Consider the following 22889-nt stretch of genomic DNA (forward strand, 5'->3'; position numbering starts at 1 on the left):
CGTGATATAACTGGAATACTGTTAAAAGCGGCGTTAAATCCAACTCACTCACTCACTCAGAACCCGTTGATGTCCAAACGTCCACACTAGTTTCGTAACGTGACGCGGCCGAGAAAACAACACCAGTGAAATGCGCATTTTAATTAAGCCGACTGTTTATAAAACGCCGTCTGGTGGACACTTTCAGTGTGACAAAGTTTGTTATCAAGGGATCTCTCCCGTGAATGCGAAACAACCCACATGGACAATGCTATTCTGTCGCGTAGTGATTATAACAGCACCTACAATCAGTTCATAAAGGTCTGACATCGGGCTGCACTCATTGTAATAAGGTATTTAAAGCCTAACTCGGATGGAGTGAGTGAGTGAGTATGGTTTTACGCCGCTTTTAGCAATATTCCAGCAATATCACGGCGGGGGACACCAGAAATGGGCTTCACACATTGTAACCATGTCGGGAATCGAACCCGGGTCTTCGGCGTGACGAGCGAACGCTTTAACAACTAGGCTACCCTAGTAGAGGGTAAAGCATGTAACAAAGATTTTGCGAATCTGCTCCTCTTTCAAGACCGTGTCAATGTCCACTATGGACATAATTGTGTGAAGTGTTAGCTACATTTCCCTGTAAAAGTAATTATTCTTTTTTATGTAACATCGCCCATACAAGTGCTAATTTGGAGCGTAACACAAGTGCTTGCATTTGTCTCTGTTAAAAAATAAAATTCAATTATGTTATTATGCCTGTTCCTCATGAAACATACACTACTTAAAGTTTGCTAAAGATAACCACTTCTAAAGGTAATGCGTCAACTTGTGCGCATCTATTGAAATAGCCAAAGACAATGTTTTGGCAACTCCATGCAATATATGGTGTCCTGTAAGTAGGCAACACGATGATGAGGTCAGCGGAGTGCGAATGCATGCCCTCCGTGACCGTAGACCACTTGCGTTCCGCGGGTCATTTCGGAGTGTGGTGGCAGTCACGAAGTGATGACGTCTTACCGCAGTCAGGAGAAACCTGTCTTCCCGATGTATGGTGGAGAGCTTTCGAGCACCTGCATGTCGCTGGGTAGCTGGTCCAAACGTCTGATATCGATTCTATGCCCTGCTTATCACACTTTGGTAGACATCAAAGACCTTTGCAACGTGACGTTGAGTTGACTCAGTTTCAATCGTGCCTATGCATCCGCCTTATTCTTCTGTCATCAAATGGCGTCTTTTACGCTGAGGGGTCATTCTGCTGTTTTCATCCTCAGTAGGAAATGTTGTTGTGCTCTCTGATAATGAGCAACGATTCTTTCACGATACATCCAAACACAAGTCATCAAGTACCTCGACTACAAGCCTCTCTCTGTCCGTTCATCGTGGAATTTATATCACCAAAACTTGATCCTTAGCAAACTTTGAGAAGTATACAAAGTTTTATATCGAAAATTATTAATTTCCAAAATACATGTAACAGATCCGGTAGTGGATTTTATCCAAAACGTCATCTAAATGTGGGAATCGTGCTTGCCCACTGCTCTTCAAACTTCCTACTCAAAATTTGATGCAGTGTATAAAATAACTACAGACAACGATGATAAACTTAACACATGAGTCCAACAGGTAACTGTTTAGCAAACACGCAAATACCAGGTAATTCATTATGACATGTTGTATGACTTCACATGGGCTCGTCTTCAACTGTTCTCCTGAAATCAGGGGCGGTCGTGTAGCCTAGTGGTTAAAGCGTTCGCTCGTCACGCCGAAGACCCGGGTTCGATTCCCGACATAGGTACAATGTGTGAAGCCCATTTATTGTGTCCCCAGCCGTGATATTGCTGGAATATTGCTAAAAGTGACGTAAAACCATTTTCACTCACTCTCCTGAAATCAGGGGTTCCAAATGTAGGACCCGGGTGTTTTCACGATGTAAATTATACCCTGAAACAATGACTCAGTTTCATATTGAAAGCGGAGAGCGGAAGGTTGGTGATTCGATTACCAGCCGTGATGTCACCTTACCTCTCAGTTTCAATGTGTGAATTTAAAGTTTGAACTTACGCTGAAAATGGGCACGACTGGTTATAAATGATAGAATATTTTATATTCTAGTCTTCTGGATTGCTAACCTACAAATACGTATACTTTATTTCGTGATAATTCAAACTCGGTGCTGTTTCCGAGGAGACCGCCCTCTTGCTTTCGAAAACCCGTACCGGTTTTGGTTTTCGATCTGGAATCATTCAATAGGACTGGGACGAGTCCAAATTTACTACGCGGGAACCAACCCCACTATTATACCCGACCCTACCCGGGTACCTGCTGTAGGTCTCAAGAGATAGGGCCAAATGTCCGACTGGGAATAGTTTGACCGTAGCCCTGGCAAAATGTATTTAGATACATGTCATGCATAAACTGAAGTTGACTGAAGTTTTATCTTTATTCATACATAAAAAGTCAGAACGATTGTGTGCATAGTCAAAAGGAAATGAAAACATTAGTCACTTATGGTGTAATAATATTAAACAATATACCACGTGACTATAAACACGGGTCCGGTTAGTCCGGTGGGTACCCGGGTCCCATACTCTGTGCCCACCTGACCCGAGTATCCGTGTTACCCTTCCCAGCCCTATCATTCAAAGTTCACTGTCGGCGAAATTAAGTATACGCTATGGAGGTAAGTAATTAAGAACCAAATTGATATGTGGCATGTATATGTAAAAGATGTCTTGATATTAATAGCCAGTCGGAGAAGTGTAAATCCTACATCGCACAGTGGCAGACTTTTCTGACGGGACGACGGGTGTAGCCCGCAGTGGTGGAAAACAGAGATATTAAACGGTAGACGGATGAGGGATTACGTTAACCGCACCTAGTAACAAATCTGACAGGTTAATATATGGTCACTGTTCTTTATTGGAGTTACGTCCCCTGAACGTGCTAGGATCAGCTGGTCCTAGTTCGACCAGGTTACGAACCATGGTCTGTCAGTCCCATGCCGGTGGGTTCTGTTAAAGTGGAATCCGTGCGGGACCGGCATTACTTTGGGCTTCCCTCCCACACTCCTTGATATCAATGAATTCTTGGAAGCACTCAATTGATTATGTCAATCATCATTATTATTATCATTTTAGATCTAAATAATTCACCATGTAGATCTTGCAATTGCATGAACTCGTTCATGTGAACGTGAAAAGATCAGTTTCGGCCACTGAATTTACAGTCTTTCTACATATTCTATAGTGTACTCTCACTTCAACTGAGAGTCTTTATTAGCAAGAAATGTCAAAATATGATACACGTGTATATATCTGTAATGGTCTGTGTCTCTCTGCTGTCATATATTCATATGACGAATGGAAAGAAAAATATGCAAGTTATTATTTGGTCGAAACTTGTCTGTTTAGAGAACTAGAAATACGATACCTACATATATGATGTAACTAGATAACCGACAAAAACAGAGTATAAATTGTAACGCGCGCTGAGTGAGTGAATTTTATCCAATCAAATCACACGCCGCCTTTTTGCTGCTGAGCTGTTACATTCGCTGCGAGTTGTTCCATGGAAGAAGACGACGGAAACTGTCAACTTTCTCTGTCGTGATCACCTGCTGAAATTTAACCATGCCGTCCGAAGAGCAAAGCGAGGCCAGTAAGGCAGCTGATGAGGATGGCCAAAAGCTCAAAGAACTGTTTAAAAAGCTGGATGTGAACCAAGATGGTCGCATTGACATAGACGATTTGACTAGTGCATTGGATACGATGAATGTGCCGCAAGTCCCAGATCATGCTCAGGTTGGCATTGACAGTGTCACTGTGTAGTTAGTTTATCGCAAGGTCATATATAGGTCGGCTGTCATAGGTAGCACAATCCATGCATTCGGAGCAACACAAACGTTACGCTTCATTGAAGATTCATTTTTCCAGAATGATTGCAACGCAACTTCTAACTGAACCACTGCGCCAGCATAAAACCATAGCCTGCTCGCAATGTATCCGCTCACAACATAAGACCTAGTGCTCCACACAATATAAGAACGCACAGTGACAATATATCACATGCATTTACTAGCACACGTCCACATCTAATCCAGATGCACTGAACCAGAACTAAAAGGAAAAGTCAATAAGGTGTCGTGGACAGGTTACGGATAGGCTAGCCTAAAATAATATTTCAATCAAGGAATAGTATTAATACCTTATGCGTAATGTTTCTGTTTCTTGGGTCAATATCTTTCATGTTGATAGCATAGAGCATTTGTTGCATAGGCCTATCTGTTGGCCATGCTTGTTACATTCATGTACGTAGGGCAAAATGTAGGGGCAGATATTTGCACTTAGTAACCTGTCAGCTCAAGTCTTAACTTAATGTTGCCCTGGGGGTTAGTAGAATTGTAGGAGGTGCCCTTGTTTGGTATTTTCTTGATACTCGTTGGCTAATTATCATTTATGATTTATTTCTACCTCTATAAAACGCAGTAATAAATTTCAGGCAATTGGGGTACAAGAACTAGAAATTTTAGGACATTTCTGTAGATTGGACTTATTCTGTTAATAGACATTCTCAAAGGTGTAGAACTGACGGTTGATGATTAAGTATGACAACTTGATTACCCCTACATTATGGTACCTACATATATAGATATGTCGCACATATTTAAAGTTACAGACTACAGTTTAGATTATTTTTGCATCTAGAAGTGGCAGTTTCATACATAAGAATGTATTAGATCTACCTTGCATGCCACACACCCAAATAATCCCCACAGGGATATTCAAGGGCATAATAAGTCAAAAGTACCACAAGCTTTCCGGGGATCAAAAATGATAGTTACAATAATACTTCTCACTTGGCAGGTATGTAGAGGCCGCTGTATGTTGTCATAGTAACGTACTTGTTTAGTGTATGGTTGATAGAGTTCAGGTGAAATAGTAGGTTGGGGTGGGTCAATGTTAGGTGTGAATTAGCTTGCATGGATTACGATATACAAAAAAATTGTCAGATATGGACTTTGACCAAAGCGATAACTACACCATGTACATTGTACACATTTCATTCTGTTCAGTGATATTTGGATAGAATTTGTCAAACCAGTGGGAAAAATCATACAGGTTTTGTTGCTTTAAAGTTGACATACATAATTAGAAAATTCTTTGTCAATTTTGTCAGTTAAACATGACAACATAATTCTTGCATGGATTCAAGTTCACACAACATGAACACCGACCATCTATGAGAGCTGTGTAAACATTTAAACTGCTACAGCTAGGTGAAATCAATAAATATTCCCCAGCAGATGTTTCGGAAACACTTTTTTAATTTCATAGTTCACAGTCTTTTGTTAATTGGCATGATTGTCTTGGGTAGAAAAAAGTAAAATGAGCATGATGAGCAGAAAGAATATATTTGGGTAACTTGATATATTTTTAGTTTTATTTGGCATAAACATTACAAAGTTGTTTCAGTTGTTATATAAATAAAATGAAAATATAATTGCTAATTATGTTTAAAGTGCAGGATGTTACATATTTGGGCAGTAACATGTACATGATGTTCATGTATTTACGACTGTATGAACATGATGAAGGGGAATTGTTTTTTATCAAGTTTATATAAATTTTATTGTGGGAAACTATACAATAAAGTTGATCAATCAGTTATTCTTTCTTGGAAGTTGAGGGTTTTCTTTTAGATTTTTTTTTTATCCAACAACTGGTCAAAGACAAGTCAGGCAGATAAACATCATTTTATATTATTTTTAATTTTTCTCTCCAGCACTTAGCTCGGATTTGTCAAATTCCATAATACAAGAAAATTGAAAAAGTGTCACCGTAATATCCTTCTGGGTGCTCCCAAGTTTGCATGTTTCATTGTGTTGTATGTAAATTTACATGTTGTTTATGAATTATGAAAATGGTCTCTTCTCCTTATTCTTTACAACTTTCATATTCCAGTTTCATCCTCTTCATTTTGTTTCATGTTTTGCTTGAAGGTTTTTAAGGCATTTGGTATATTATTTTGTTTCCATTTTTTCAGAAGGAATATGCACAGGTATATTTGTGACTAGTCAATGCTAACCAGCATAGTTATGTTCGTTGACTAATTCCCTATTATCATGGTATTCTATGGTTAGATACTAGCCTAGCTTTAGGTCTTAGTATAGAGCACTGTGCCTATCCACCTCTGCCTATTTGACTATATAATCAAGGTATATATATCAAACTACGGTTCTATTAACATTATCTTACTATATCGCTGTACCTCTTGGTAGAGCTGCACATTGGTAGTGATGCACAATTGCAGTGGACAGTTGCTGCACTTCAGGGACCGATTGCACAGCAGGATCTTAGTGCTAAGACATTTGTAATTCCTATGCTTTAACATAGATTTGCAATAGTTGTAGCATTAAGATCGCTTCATGCAAGTGGTCTCTGGTATGCATATATTGCATGGATGTATATTCAGTTCACCAATAGGTTTTGCATGAATTATATATATCAACACGATCAATATGATTTAATTCAATCTGTGTTAACAATTTTATTAATTCATAAAAAACAGATGATTAGATTAGTTTGGTTTTTGGGTAAACCAGATATAGACTTTGCATTAGTTTCTCTGAAAGAATGTTTTGGAGTCATAGTTGTGTGTTTGACAACTTGTTGATTGTCAGAGCTTCAAGGAGTATTTGGGGTTAGTTTAAGTTATAGGGAAGATGAAATGGTGAAGAGCCTGGTACGTGTTTGAAAGAAGCAGCATGTGCATGAATGACAGTGAAGTACAGTGAAGAAGAGCTTACTGATAGTAGGATTAACTCTCGTTTATTAGTGTATGCTCGTCACGTCGAAGGCCCAGGTTCGATTCCTACATGGGTACAATGTGTGAAGCCCATTTCTGGTGTCTGCTGCCATGATATTGCTGTAATATTGCTAAAAGCGGTGTAAAACCATACTCACTCACTCAATCATTTCTTAGGTGGGGAGAGGTAGGTAGGCTCAGGCAAATTGGCAGTTCTAGCAAGTTTGATTCAAGTCATGCTTACTCACTCTCTCACTCACTAGCTCCAAATTTTAAATGGAATATCAAACTATGCATCTGCAGATTCAAGTTATTTTATGCATAAAAATAGATCAGTTACTGATAACTCAATTTACACTAATTTTCTTAACCGTGATGGCGACTGCGAAACCACTCCCAGTTTTCCCTCTTAATCTGGAATACAAATTGGGAGTTCACTTTTGATGAAATAAGTAGATATAGTTTGAGGCATGTGAGTAACATGAGTAAGGAAAGTACAGGTAGATTCTATTTTAAGATTTATGGGCAATGAGTATTAGTGGTGGGACGATACCCAGGTGCATGGGTGAGTCACAATTTTTTTATTTCTCGATACAAGTATCGACCACAATCACACACTAAGTAAAAAATATTTATTCTTACCTTAAATGTCTGCTTTGATAACTGTTACACCAGACATTAACCAGTTGTGAAAATTAGTAGTGAAACATAAATATTTTCATTCATTGCGCGATACTTGACAATGCTGACTGTAAACTGTGTGCCAGATATTTAGCCATCCTGTCACCACAGATAACAGCACATGCTAGTATCATTATAGGGCGGTCGGGTAGCCTAGTGGTTAAAGCGTTGGCTCGTCACGCCGAAGACCCGGGTTCGATTCCTGACATGGGTACAATGTGTGACGCCCATTTCTGGTGTCCCTCGCCGTGATATTGCTGGAATATTGCTATAGCAACGTTAAACCATACTCACTCACTCACTCACTCACTCACTAGTATCGTTATGTGTACCGGACCGTGAGCAAGGTATCGTGATACGCATTGAATCGCAGTTGGTGTATCGTCCCTGTCATAATGAGCTTGAGTGATGTAGAAGTGAATCATACAGAAACCCTGACAGATGTAACCAATGGCACATGATGAACGGATGAGAAGGGATGAGGAGATATTAACCTTCATGATAACCCATCAACCACATGTCGAAATGCACAGACAAAACTGTTGAGTCAGCATCCAGCTCAACTAGCACACAGCTCTTCATACTATTCACTGGTCTTAGGGTTCTGTTAATACCGATCTAACTGTTAGCTTCTCTATACAAACTGTCGATGTCCTCTTCATCCAATAATAGGGGCGGTCGGGTAGCCAAGTGGTTAAAGCGCTCTCTTGTCACGATGAAGACCCGGGTTTGATTCCCAACATGGGTACAATGTGTGAAGCCCATTTCTGGTGTCCCCCACCGTGATATTGCAGGAATATTGCTAAAAGCGGTGTAAAACCATGCTCTCACTCACTCATCCAATGATAATCTATCATGTGCAGGGTTTCTAGAAATGTTGCAAAGATTCATTCATTGTAACTTCATTTTTGTTAATGAGAATCATGTGAATTGTGGTCGGTTGTGATTTCAGAATTTCCTCAGACATAAACATGGTAAAATATTTTGGCAGTAATCCCAAGGTAGATAATATCCTTTTGGCAATCATGGCTAATGGGTGTAATTTATGGTGCTATAAAGCCAGATGCCCAAGTCAAGATAGTCTAGCAGATGTAAAAGTTGTGGAAATGGCTATGCAAAAGTATGAGATACCATGATAAAAGAGGAATTTATTCTGAGTATATTTTAGAATATCCACTTAGCATGCTTAGTCATGTATCTGCCTGTTTTAGGTGTAGCTAAATTATTTTTCGAAGCCCATATATCATGTACACTTATTCTGTGCTGTGGAATGTATTGAAACCATATCAGATGTGCTGGTCCACTGACCCTGCTGACACATATAGGCAGGTTATCAGCTTGTGATACGGATTCCAGAGGTGGATCCAGGAGTTGGAAAGTTGGAGGTGCATGCGATGCTGGTCACCAGTGCACATTTTCCTGCATCCCCTCTCTAGATCCACCTGTGGATTATCTATCAGGAATTCAGGATCCCAAAAGGGTCCATTATCAAATGGGGGGCACGGTGACCCAGTAGATTTAAGGTGCCGCGATTCGCTGTGCAGAGTGGCCTCCCTTGGGGAACGCCAGAAACCTATGATTGTGGGTTCGAATCCCGGTTCACCCCAATTATGTTTCTAGGTTTGTCAGCACAATACACCTGCTTGTGGGTTTCATCGAAGTGGTAAACGTCTGAGACCTGCATCACTTTTGGCTTTGATCCAACATTAATCTGACATGCCGTGATATAACTGGAATACTGTTAAAAGCGACGTTAAACCCAACTCACTCACTCACCATTATCAAATGATAATGAATGTGTCACTCAATGCCTCTCCATGTTCACATAGGCTTGTTATTTGCTGTATATGCACCGTATCCTACTTGATGTACATAGATATATTATAGTCAGTGTCTGTTAATAAGGGATTTATCTAGGCATTCTCAATGGACGTTATTGGGTACAATGCCAACAGCAAGTCGAAGTAAAAATATCAAATTTAACTATTCCAGTGATTCAGATTATTATTATGGTTATGGTAATGACTCTTGGTTATACCAATAGAGACGAGAGCTTTAAATATTTAATCTAATTTAATTTTGATGAATGCAGCCGTGAAATGTTGAAATATTTCTGTATTCTGAAAAAACAAATAAATCAATTCTTCAACATACTCCCAATTTTGGACAAAATATACTTTTGGCGATTTCATGAATGTGCCTTGAAGGACTCTTAGTTCAAAACCCTAAATAAATCAATGTAAAAATAATAAATGTACATTTAGTTGATTGTTGACAGACATGGGGTTGGATTTCCCTTTAGCATGTTTAGAATGTTTGGTATAAGGAACTGTTTTCCCACTTCTCTCCCCTCCCTTCCTGTGGTGGACCAGCACATATTCGTAACCATGTTAACATGGATCAAGAAGTTGAATTGATACAGATCATTACAAGACTGGCATCACTGTTTTCTCAAGATTGATGTTCACCATGGTTACATACCACAGAGATGTTTACCATTTTGATTTTGGTCGACTCATGTTTGGAAACAAATTTCGCCAATATGATGTGAAATGTGTTACATGTTTTGTCCATAAACATGAACAACATCGCCTGTAATTTAATTGGTCAAACAACCAATTAATCATATTCATAATTGCCTGTTGATGCATGTACAAACCTACAGCATATGTGACCAAATTACAAACAATATTGTGAAATTGTCACACATATCTATTTCAAAATGAACAATAAATTTTCAACATCATGCCTAATACTAGTAATAGCCTCATACAACATGTATTCCCCTGAACACTGAGTATGTATGCTAGGGCTGGCTATTGATATAGATCATAGAGATCGATAATCGCTAACTAAATATTGATCAATTATCAATATATATCGGAAGAGCAACTTTAAGCAAATCCCGAAAGAAATAAAATATATTTCACCCCACTGGTGAGTAGTGACACATTTATGCATGGATTACTTTGTGGGTATATGAGATTTAATAAACAGATTTAATAAAGCAGTTGCTTTCCCGCCTTTCCGTCTTCGACAATTGACATGATTGACAATAACAAGTCGGTTTGAGTAAATCTAAACTTTATTTCATCACTAAAGTTTATGGAACTTATTAACATGACAACAATTTCATATCAATAATCATTAATATTTCTTCCCATTGACGATAATTCCGATTATCAATCTTTTTAGCCAGCCCTTCTATATGCAGCCTGTGTAACTGACCTAATCGTAGCATTCATGCATAGGAAGGATAGAAAATACATTGAGCTAAGACTGACAAAAGCCACACCTGTCGCTATAATGGGAAAAAGCTTAGATTTCATAACCAACTGTCAGAAGTAATCGGTTGTACCAGAACTACACAACCCATTCACTATCAAATATACTGCTATTGTGGCTTAATTAACAATTATTATCACTTCAGTTAATCTTTTCAAGTTTGACTAATTTTAAAATCACAACTCATGATACATGAGATACTACAGACTTGGCGCCAATTGGCATGATTAGTGATTAATAACTTATCATGACGTCATTGCACGAGGTAAAAGGTAGAGGCTTCATGTTTGATTTTGCTTGAGGCTGTGGCATAAGTTTTGTAACCTTGTTGTTTTAAATAATTATAGTTTAAATAAAATGTTATACATGCTAGAGTTATTGAAACATTGTAAAGTAATTAAGGCTCTTATTTACACTTGAGTGTGTGCAACATATATTTTTAACTAGCAAACTTGGATAGGTGGAACGTTTTAGGGGGCACTGATACATATAATTATAATGACTCTATTCTGGCCCTACCATAATTTATCCAAACAAGGCTACCCATTCACGTTACACACGTAAATACTCTGTTGGTATCAATTCATCAACAAATAACTGATCAAGACTGTGAATATACATGATATATGTCACTACAAAAAGTACATGTGTTAGCCATGGAGAAGGAGAAGTGCAAATTCTAAATGTATTTCAGCTAGTGCTGCAACAAATACACTATGAGGCGAATACGATTTGTATCCTGAATATACAGATATAGGGTAACGAATACGAATAATAATTCACAAATACAATAACAAGTCAGCAGTTGATGTATCATTTGTCATATTCAGCATGTACAGTGAGGCAACAACAACATAAATTATTTGACATGGTTTGTTAATATTTAATAAATTATTAAATATATTATTCATTTATATACTGCATTTATCCAGGTACTAGTATCTGCTCAAATGCAACAATGACCAGTGACCACAATACTGTCAAATTCATATAGTGTAAGAGTGTTGTCTTATGAAGAAACCTATGCATAAAATATGTTCTTAGGGGTAATTTTTTTTATGTAAATGCATATGCTTGCATATTCATAAATGTTCATTTCTAGTGGCCACGAATAACAAAATCAATTCATGAATGGATACGGTTCGATTCACCGAATACGCGAGTGAATTGTAACAGCCCTTATTGCAGCAGTAGGAAAGTTAACTTAAAATCATCACTATCATGTGATGTTTGAATCAATTTATTTGGAAAATATGTTTTGTTCCTGAAGTCTGACGTCACATTTCGTCAAGTGTGACCTTTTTGTACGTTATCAACTGATCGACTTCAGAACTTAATGATCAATTACCTGCTTGGTATATTTAATAATTGGGACCTCACATTGTGGGACACAGATATTGATGGAAGGATAATATGAAACCCAGGTTAGTGCTTTATATTGAATTTGCAGGATCATTAATATGGTCAAGTTTGCCACTCGGTACATCGATAGAGGTTATGCCTTTAGGCCAGCCTGTTTTTAAAACTTGGTTTACAAATCTGCAAACTCTAAAATAAAAAAAAATAAAATGTGTACAAAGTGAAAAGCAGTGTAAGGATTGAAATTAATGCTAGCCAATTAGCCTGAGTCTAGTAGTTATTACCGAGGGCTAATAAGTAATACCGGTATCATTATAATTCTATTAGCCTGTAGAGGCTGTAAGGTTTTGCCACATGCTGTAAAGTATCTATCGTCCTCTAGATCCCACCTGTCAATTTCCTGTGCTAGACATTAGGCACAAGGTTTTGATACTTTCTCATAATGAATAATGTTTACAGGTTCCGAGTTCACCTGATCAATAACAATCGTATGGGAATGTAAACCAGGATTATTCAGCACAATGTTCAAAGCCTTTCTCATAATACATAACATTCGCATTACTGAGTTCATACAATCTTTATGAATGATAGTGTCAGAATGGATGCGAGAATACCAGCACAGTGACTTATTTTGACCAGGTCTTAATGTCTAAGTGTGTTTTATGGCACATGAAAGATTGAACTCTTATTTTATAGGAACTAGTAACCTTTTGCAGGGCTACTAGAAAACGGTAGAAGACAAATCCTACCAGCCCTGTGGGGGTGTTTGGTTTATTAATTAATTTCCATCCCTGGCAGAGTTGGTTTTTTTTATCATCACTGGTCACATGCAAATAGCCTGAGACTTTAGCTACCAATACAATCCTGTTTAGACACCTCACCTGACCAGGATCCGTATAGACCCGTGAAGATCCGGGTAGAAGAGGTCTTCAGCAACCCATGCTTGCTGTAAAAAGCGACTATGCTTGTCGTAAAAGGCGACTAACGGGATCGGGTGGTCAGGCTCGCTGACTAGGTTGATGCATGTCAATGTATCCCAATTGCGTGGTTCGATGCTCATGATATCAATCACTGGATTGTCTGGTTCAGACTCGATTATTTACAGACTGCCATCAGTTAGCAGGAATATTGCTAAATGCGACATTAAACAACAACAAACAAAAAGATCTGTTCAGTAACACAAAAAGTATACTGAGAGCCAAGTTTGGGCAAGAAGACTTGAAGGATTTGGGCACAAACTGTACAAATAAGTCTTCTCAGTGTAATACGTGTATGTAAGTTATTGCATGACATCAAACTTGCTAGTTCAGCCCTGGGTGTATATGGGTATGGTCAGTATATTTAGGTTGGCCTCCTGCGTTAGAAGTTCAAGCTAGAGTCTCTTCAAGTTGAAGACTAACCGCTATCCCAGTCTTATCTCCATCTTCTGAACCTTGTTGATAACAACCCCTGCTATCTATGTATTGATCGTTTCACCACGCACTACCTGAGACAGTAGTCTTAATCTTTGTTGCCATGGACACTTGCACATTAATATCAAATACCAGCAAGAAGCTATTTCGTTTTGGTGTGCTGATGTATGGCTTATCTGTTAAATGTCTGTAATGCTTTTCTCTTTCACTGTTGTGTGCATTTTAAAAATACTCAAATTAAACATGTAAAACACTATTAAAAATTGTTTTCCAGAGCATACAAGACCTTATAAAATTGTTGATCAGGTTTAATGATACATGAGAATATGTCTTGCAAAATCAGTGATTCTACTTCACAATAAATGTTTTGGACCAAGTAAGTAGAGCTTTAAAAAAAGACTGTTATTATCACACACTATGCATAAGCATGATAAGTATTAAGTGTTTTTTTTATGAATTGCCTGAACATTTTGTATTTGCAACAACTTATGTTTTGGTGATTTGATAATCAAGGTAAATGTTTTGGTGGATACCCATCAAAATATATTCCAGTCTGAAACTCAAGTCCACAAGTCCAATGCAGAAATCTTGTGAAATTCGTTTCTGTCTATTAATCTTCCTATTAAAAATGTACTGAAAATGATGCAGGACCCGTTTCTTTTATGTGGCAAGGATTAATCTGACCTGTTACCATGGTAACTATGAGTAAGTCAGCTGGTCAAGCTTGGTTTTAGGAACTCGTTAAAAACTATTGCTTATATTAAATATTTCTGTTCGGGACAATCACTTGACCATGTTGACCAGTTGTTGCAGCTTGAGATCAGTGTCGCTGTACAGTAGGATTGTTTATTGTGGTGTTGTGTTGTCATCACTTTGCACACGATGATATGGTACTTGTTGTAGTCACTTGTTGTAGTCACAGGTGGGTACAGGTGGGCGTGAATTAATAAATATGCAATGTTTTGATGTCATGTTCAACTTGTTGTAAATCAACTATTCAAAACAGTTTAGAGAAAGCAGAAGATGTATCACTCGAACTAAGTCAGTGCTGTGCTACATTTAGAAAAAAAAAGAATTTTTGGTTAAGTGTATACTTTTAATGAAAATCAGATCAATGGTTGATAATTTAATGTGGTATGAAAAAAACATGCATTTCTTCACAATGTAAAGAACACCAAATTTCATAAGAATTTTTGCTGGACAGATTTTGAAATTTATACTTCCTGTCAGTTTGAGCTTTAGAGAATGAAACTATTTTAAAATTCTAATTACACACCTGTATATTTTAAGTCTTTAAGTGCAAGGAAATAGAGAAGAATATATTACTTAATGACATTATCAGAGTATCGTTTGTGTTTTAATGTATGTTAATGGGATATTATTCAAATGTATTGTCGTACTTTGTTGGATGAAGGGAGAACATGATTGGAAATTGATTTGAGTATAAAATTACCCTGGTTTGTGTGATAATATAAGAAATTTTGAACATATCCTTTTTCACACTATGCATTTCTCCTCCTTTCGTTCTTGGTGCTAAGCTCCCTAGAACAAAGTTTCCAGCATCAGAAAACATTACCTGATTACACCCAAACAGGTCCCAGCAGCTCAATGGTCACTATACTGTACACCCAAACAAATGTGTCTGATTGTGACACATATTGTTATCCCTTGCACAGCGACTTTACTAAAGCTGATCGGGGCGGTCGGGTAGCCTAGTGGTTAAAGCGTTCGCTCGTCACGCCGACGACCGAGGTTCGATTCCCGACATGGGTACAATGTGTGAAGCCCATTTTCCAGTGTCCCCCGCCGTGATATTGCTGAAATATTGCTAAAAGCGGCGTTAAACCATACTCACTCACTCACTTACTACTAAAGCTGATCACCTGACTTTAGCTAACATATCATTATCAAGGGCCATAACTCTGTAAAAATATGATTTACGGCACCAATTATCAAACTCACCTGACATATCCTTCCCTTTCTTATCGCCAGTGTGGAGATGTGTTTGAACATAGAGAATACATTTGTTTTTTTGTGAGCTTCCTCGTCCAGTTGATATGGTAAGAGATACAGATGAGCACCCGGCTTGCACAGAATGTCCTGGTACATATTCCTTCTACGATCTGCATACATTATGTGAGAGAATTTAGGCTTACACCTTTCCCCTCCCCCACCCCCCCTCATGACTCATCTCCACAAATCGCTCGTCTCCAAAGGGTATACAAAATGATTAACAAAGACCATGACTGAAGCTCATCGCACCTCCACTAAGGCCTTGGACAATCACAAGTGAAGGTCTTCGAAGGTTACTGTCGTGCATGTGACCGCTGCTTCTCCACAAGTTGCCGAATATTTACATCTTGAGGTCTACGCGGAAGCTTAAGGGTTCCACTCTGGCTACACATCTCGCAGCAAGGAACCTTCACAAGTCTTTTGGTCCTGGCTCAACAGTTGACAGCAGCTCATCTTCATCAGAATCGCTACAAATATTGGACCGTCAGTCCTTCATTTATTATCCCCGCCATGAAGTGGGGCGGGGGATATAGGAATGGAGCTCACCTGTTCGTCCTTCCGCCCGCTTCTCAAAGAGGACAAACTTTCTCTATGACTATTGAAGTTAGAGAAATGAAATTTTACACACAGACATTACTGATCATGATCTTTAATGTGTTCGAAAATTGGTGTCTAAAATTCATCTTTTACAGAGTTATGGCCCTTGCTCTGTGCTTTTCAACTTAGTGCATAGTGTTTGAGATGGGGTCTTTTCAGAAACTACTGTAGTTACATGAATGAAACTTTGCAAGCTTATCTAAGAGACACTTGTCAGGACTGAATTCGAAAGTTGGTGATGCAAATTATTGCAAAATATAGTTATGGTCCTTGCTAAAGATATGTCAGGGGAAGTCAGTTGATCAGCTTGTGTATCGTCACAATGTACAGGATTACAACGCGTGACCCGGGGGCATGGGTGTCCCAGTCGTCTAAGGTGCCACGATTGGCTGTGCAGAGTTGCGTCCCCTAGACACGCCAGAAACCTATGATTGTGGGTTCGAATCCCGGTTCACCCCAATTATGTTTCAAGGTTTGTCAGCACCATACCAGTGCTCGTGGGTTTCACCGAAGTGGTCAACGTCTAAAACCTGCATCACTTCGGGCTTTCCTCCCACATTAAGCTGACACGCCATGATATAACTGGATGTATGTTAAAAACGGCGTTAAACCCAACTCACTCACTCACAACGCGTGACCCATTTGTTTGTGTACAGTGACCATGGTGATGGTAGGATGTGTTCGGGTGTAATGTTTTCTGAAACTGGAAACTTTGTTCTCTGATGTTTCCACACCAACATCGAAAGAAGAAGGAGAAATCCATAATGTGAGATAGGATAAGTATATAATTATACAATTTAATGTAAAATTTTCAATTATATGGCTTGATGTTGCAGTCACATAGGTAAGTAGAATGTCTTGAGTTATATGTTAAATATACAGGGAGGTACATTCATTGCACACTTGCATCCAAGTTTCATGAATCTTTGGAAGAACAATTATGTTTTTACATGTGTTAACCCTTTATATATTGAAATTTATCAAAGATAAATATACACTTATTATTTCATGTGCATCAAACTTCATATATTCTACACAGTCTGCTGCAAAGATATGAATGAAATTTGATATTAAAATTTTTACACTAGCATGCTTATCATATGAAACTAAATAATCACTCTTGGCTACTTTTGTGTTTGAACAGCAAATGAGCATCATTGTTTCCTGGTTTTATTGGATGGTGATCCGGGGAAGCACATATCCGCTGTAGCTCATGTTTTTTGTTAAACAACTAATAAGGATTGGTTGTAGTCTGTCATTCAGACCCTGAAACAAATATATCCAATACAGCCCATGCAATATAGAATTTTGGCAAGTCTAGATTACTGCAGTATCAGTTAATCTGAAAATGAAGAAAGTCTCTGGGCTCCTTTTTGTTATACTTTATAACTATAATTTACCAACTGTTTTTCTTCTGTAACATATGTTCATTTCAGAAATTAGATGTTAGTCTGGATTGGGTGCAGTGTTTGAACTAAAACAATTTGCCAGGCTGCCGTTAAGACCCGTAGACTTTAGAAGCTGCAGGCCCTGACTATACTCTTCAGGCCCTCATTTAAAAAACTGTAGCTTATTGTTACAAATAAAACAACACCTAAATTTACTGCAGACCATAAGTACCGATACAAATTTGAAACGGGGCCAAACACAAGATTTACCTGCCACGGGCCTACAGGCAGGCACTTATTTCTAACACTGATTGTGTAGTAAAGCTGTGTCACCTGGCTGATTGGGTGTCAGGTATGATGGCATGGATCGATGCTCATGCTCAATTTTTTCATAAACCAAGTGATTCCGGGGTAGAATAGGTCTTCAGCAACCCATGCTTGCTGTAAAAAGCGACTATGCTTGTCGTAAAAGGCGACTAACAGGATCGGGTGGTCAGGCTCGCTGACTTGGTTGATGCATGTCATCGATCGCAATTGCGTGGATCGATGCTCATGATATTAATCACTGGATTGTCTGGTCCAGACTCGATTATTTACAGACCGCCGTCATATAGCTGGAATATTGCTGAGTGCGGCTTTAAACAACAAACCAACCAACAACCAAGTGATTACTTAAAGGACATACTGGTGGAGTATGAATGATATGTATGAATCAAATTAGTGTGATCAAGGCTTCCATGTACAGGTAGTTTGTCATGTATAATTAAGCCATGTTGGTGTTCGAAATTTTGCATGAACATTATGAGTTCCAGAACTTCCTTGTTGAGGTCCTAGTGTGAAAAAAAAATTAATTAAGGGCCCCTATATTCTTGGATTGGGACGGGTAACTCGGATACTCAGGTCGGGTGGGTACTGAGTAGGACCCGGGTACCTACATGACTACCTGGACCCGTGGTTAGTCAGGTGACATACTGTTTAATGACATTAACAATAAAACCCAATGGCTACACTACAAGTATAGCTAATGTTCACATTTCTTTCTCACTATGCAGGCATTCGTTCTGGCCTTTATATGTTCAACTAAGGATAAAGCGTCTATCAACTGCAGATTATACATGATCAGATTGTTTTATACATGTATCTAAATAGTTTTTGACAGGGCTGCGGTAAAACAATTCCCATTCGGACATTTTGTACCCAACTCTTGAGACCTATAGCGGGCAGCCGGGTAGGGCCGGTTAATAGGGTGGCGGGTACCCGGGTAGTAAATCTGGACTGGTCACAGCCCTACTATATTCCAATACCATTGTATCGAACGTCATGCACCCTGGGACCTCCCTCAGTTTGGAACACCTAGAACATGATAACTTGGCTTATAGCATGTACAGTATGGATGATATGGAGATAAAGTCATGGACGGAAGCTCATCACTTCCTGCTGCAGCTGCTGCAACACAGTTGCAGACGAGGGATGAATACAAGCATGGAGTCTTTACTCTCATTTATTGCAATCGACATTGACACGTGTCATTCACACCAAAGTGAATTAAGAGATACCATTGTCATATATATGATAAGCATCTGACTAACCCAGTGATGGAATAAATTGAAAATGTATACCATCATTGTCAAGACTTCACAGACTTGTGCAGACGATGTTCCTCTACTTAGTTGTCATACAATAGATCCACACACTGTTTCTTTCTGGTTACCACTAATGGCTAATAATTTACCAGGCCATTTACAGGTAAAATTTAACCTTACAACTAATGGCCAGGAATTTACTAGTCAAATAGGCCATGTACAGGTAAAATTTAACCCTTCTAATGGCCAGGAATTTACCAGTCAAATAGGCCATGTACAGGTAAAATATAATCTTACAACTAATGGCCAGGAATTTACCAGTTAAATAGGCCATGTACAGGTAAAATTAAACCTTACAACTAATGGCCAGGAATTTACCAGTCAAATAGGCCATGTACAGGTAAATATTAACCTTACAACACATGGCCAGGAATTTACCAGTCAAATAGGCCATGTGCAGGTAAAATTTAACCTTACAACTAATGGCCAGGAATTTACCAGTCAAATAGGCCATGTACAGCTAAAATATAACCTTATTTGTTCAAAACATTCAATTACCAGTATTTTTGAGTGCTGCCGGTCCAGTGAACCAGTAAATGTATAACTGAACATATGCACTGGTACATAGTGGCTATATTTATTCATTGGTTATGGGGAAACACGGTGTTCACAAGCCTGTGAGATGATAGTATTACAACAAAGGTATGTATGTGATCCAGTACACTGTTGCACAAGTGGTTTGGTTATCATGGTTACGGTTGAAATAAATATTGCATGAATTGTCATGATTGTAGGAAAATATATGCATGATTTCTAGTGATTATAGGTGTCTCTGTCATTTCCTGATGTTGTTTCATATGCATTGATTTATTACACTCAGAATGGTAATAACGACTTGTGTTTCATTTTCATTATTGTTTTTAACATGTTAAAATGTCTTTTCCAAATAATGGTATTTTCATCTTACATTATTACAATGAATGATTACCATGTGGTGACACTGAGGACAGTGGATTAACATCGGGGTAGAAACTAACATTGCAGTGGGATAGCACTATGAATCATTACCTCACCTCACCTCACCTCACCTCACCTCACCTCACCTCACCACATAACACTTTTTTTACTTGTGTATTTATCAAGTTTATGATCACAATCAAACCTTCCCCTAATATCTTCATCATGTTCATTGCTCAGAGACTTTCGACTTCTTAAGCATGTACATTTTCATGGCACTTGAGTCTGAGACATCAGTGCTAGTTTCTACCCCTACGTTTGCTACTGACAGTCATCAGAAGGAGGCCCAATGCTGTGTTGGGAGCATGATTCACCATAAACATGTTCATAATCTCTTTTATTACAGAAATTGTTCTTGAAATATGACAAAGACAAGGATGGAGAAATTGACTTCTCTGAGTTTGTCAACTATGTTCGGGAGCATGAACAACATCTCAAACTCTACTTCAAAAAGATTGACACAAACGAAGATGGTGAGATATTTGAAGCAACACAGATTTGTGAAACATTTCCCCGTTGTCATTGAGTGAGCGAGCGAGTGAGTGAGTTTGGTTTTACACCGCTTTTAGCAATATTCCAGCAATTTCACAGCTGGGAACACTAGAAATGGGCTTCACACATGTCGGGAATCGAACCCGGGTCTTCAGCGTGCAAAGCGTACAATGTGTGAAGCCCATTTCTGGTGTCCCCTGCCATGATATTGCTGGAATATTGCTGGAATATAAGTGGCGTAAAACCATATTCACTCACTCACTCTGAGTAACTATTTGTAGAGTGATGTTTTCTTGTATAATCATGATAATACACATATACCCTTGTACCTTATTTGAATTGTATACTGTATCAATATTCCACGACGTACAATGTGACATACTCCTATTGAAATACAGATTTCCCAGTGGCATGTTTTGTAATAGTTCTTTGGAAAAAAGTTATTTGACAGGCCTATTGATTACTTACTCTACTTATTTATGTAAGGGGGCGGTGGGGTAGCCTAGTGGTTAAAGCGTTCACTCGTCACGCTGAAGGCCCGGGTTCGATTCCCCACATGGGTACAATATGTTGAGCCCATTTCTGGTGTCCCCTGCCGTGATATTGCTGGAATTTTGCTAAAAGCAGGGTAAAAACATACTTACTTGCTCTTTATGTAAGTGCAATAATCTTAAGTGTTAAACCCGTTTGGTCCCTTTGAGCATGTTGAGTTCGTTATAACCATTGTCTACTGTATGTGAAAATTAGGAAAGGTTGGTTCTTAAGATTTTCCCCACTGCTTGTATCAACACATGTTGATTAGGGATCAGTTTATCTAGCAGATTTATTATGATATATGATCCCATATCATACTGACTTAATAATTACAACAAAAAAGGTTTCTATTTGATGAGGTGATGTTTACAATAAAATAAAATAGTTGAGGGATTTCACAGCCAAAGAACATTTCAAAATGCAAGTGGTTTATTGTATTGAAATTTTAAGGGCCTAACTTATGCTTTGATGAGTACGAAAGTAATGTGAAATTACTTCTGCAATATTGTATTTGCAATATAACTTTTAAGCTCAAACTTGCAATGGATCAGGTTTGTGTAAAGAGTTGGTTAAGAATTGAATCTGTTGAGAAATACCACTGTAATACAATCAATACAATCTGTAATTGTATTGACTTTTATTTTAAATACTAGTATATGTCACTGTAGAAATGGGACATCATGTTGTAAGGTTGCTGTGCTACAACATCACAGGTGGTGCATTTGCTTTGCGTTCATTTTTTCATAAACAACAGGGGCGGTCGGGATAGCCTAGTGGTTAAAGCGTTCACTCGTCACTTCGAAGACCCGGGTTCGATTCCCGACATGGGTACAATGTTGTGAAGCCCATTTCTGGTGACCCCTGCCGTGATATTGCTGGAATATTGCTAAAAACGGCGTAAAACCATACTCACTCACTCACTCATAAACAACAGAGTTGGGTATTTCAATGGTTGTATGCCACTGATATGCTGGAGTTAGCTTAGTAATGAAAATGTGTTCCCAATTAAAGCATAATCTGAAATGATAATATATATGTCACTATATATATATATAATATGGACTAGGTTCGAACATTTTGGTTGATTGATTATATCAATTAACCAGTGAGTGGTGAGATTTTTTTCCCCCAATTAAGCACTATCTCCTGATATGGGAGATAGTATTGGATAATAAGGTGTGATATTCTTGCAGAATTTCTTGGCTCAGTTTGATCATCTAGGAATGTCTCTGAAATGTTTAGGAGATAAATCCAATGTGTTTTCAATTTAGAGGCTTCAAACATAGATTTGGCATGTTTGGCAACTGTAAATTTCATTTAACCGAAAGCAAATAAAACCATTACTGGTTTTGAATACTTCATTGTTAATGTTTTGCTCTCTCACAAGCTGTTTTTTACTGGGGCAGATTGCTTCGAACAAGTATATATATTGTTCCTGGCTGTTAATGTCTTTCTCTGTTCTTGTGTTGTGCAGGTACAATTGATGTTTCTGAGATTCGGGAATCATTCCGCAAACTTGGCGTTCACATTGACACGGCTGAAGCTGAGAAACTGCTCATGAGGTATGTTCAGACACTTAGCGTACCTCATAACGTCAATCACTGGCTTGTCTGGTCCAGACTCGATTATTTACAAGTCTACATCATGTAGCTGTAATATTTCTGTGCGCAGTGATAAATAACAACCATTATACTATATTATATTATACCTCCATAACTGGCTTTCCAAATGTTTTTTCC

General features: G+C 38.4%; 1 protein-coding gene across 2 annotated transcripts in view; it reads left to right on the forward strand.

Moving 5' to 3' along the window:
• The first annotated feature begins 3550 nt into the window (after window positions 1-3550).
• LOC139459700 (calcium-binding mitochondrial carrier protein SCaMC-2-like) overlaps window positions 3551-22889 on the forward strand; it is a 36292-nt gene continuing 16953 nt past the window's right edge. The window contains exons 1-4 of one of the 2 annotated variants that reach the window (XM_071241335.1): window positions 3551-3785; window positions 6028-6042; window positions 20471-20597; window positions 22625-22712. In XM_071241335.1, the coding sequence (XP_071097436.1) occupies window positions 3615-3785; window positions 6028-6042; window positions 20471-20597; window positions 22625-22712 (401 nt within the window). In that variant the 5' untranslated portion in view covers window positions 3551-3614. The remainder of the gene's footprint in view (window positions 3786-6027; window positions 6043-20470; window positions 20598-22624; window positions 22713-22889) is intronic. The other variant, XM_071241336.1, reaches the window with a different exon arrangement.

The sequence above is a fragment of the Haliotis cracherodii genome, unplaced genomic scaffold (genome assembly GCF_022045235.1).
Source record: "Haliotis cracherodii isolate W230 unplaced genomic scaffold, xgHalCrac1.p SCAF_13, whole genome shotgun sequence".
In the NCBI taxonomy this organism is placed as follows: domain Eukaryota; kingdom Metazoa; phylum Mollusca; class Gastropoda; order Lepetellida; family Haliotidae; genus Haliotis; species Haliotis cracherodii.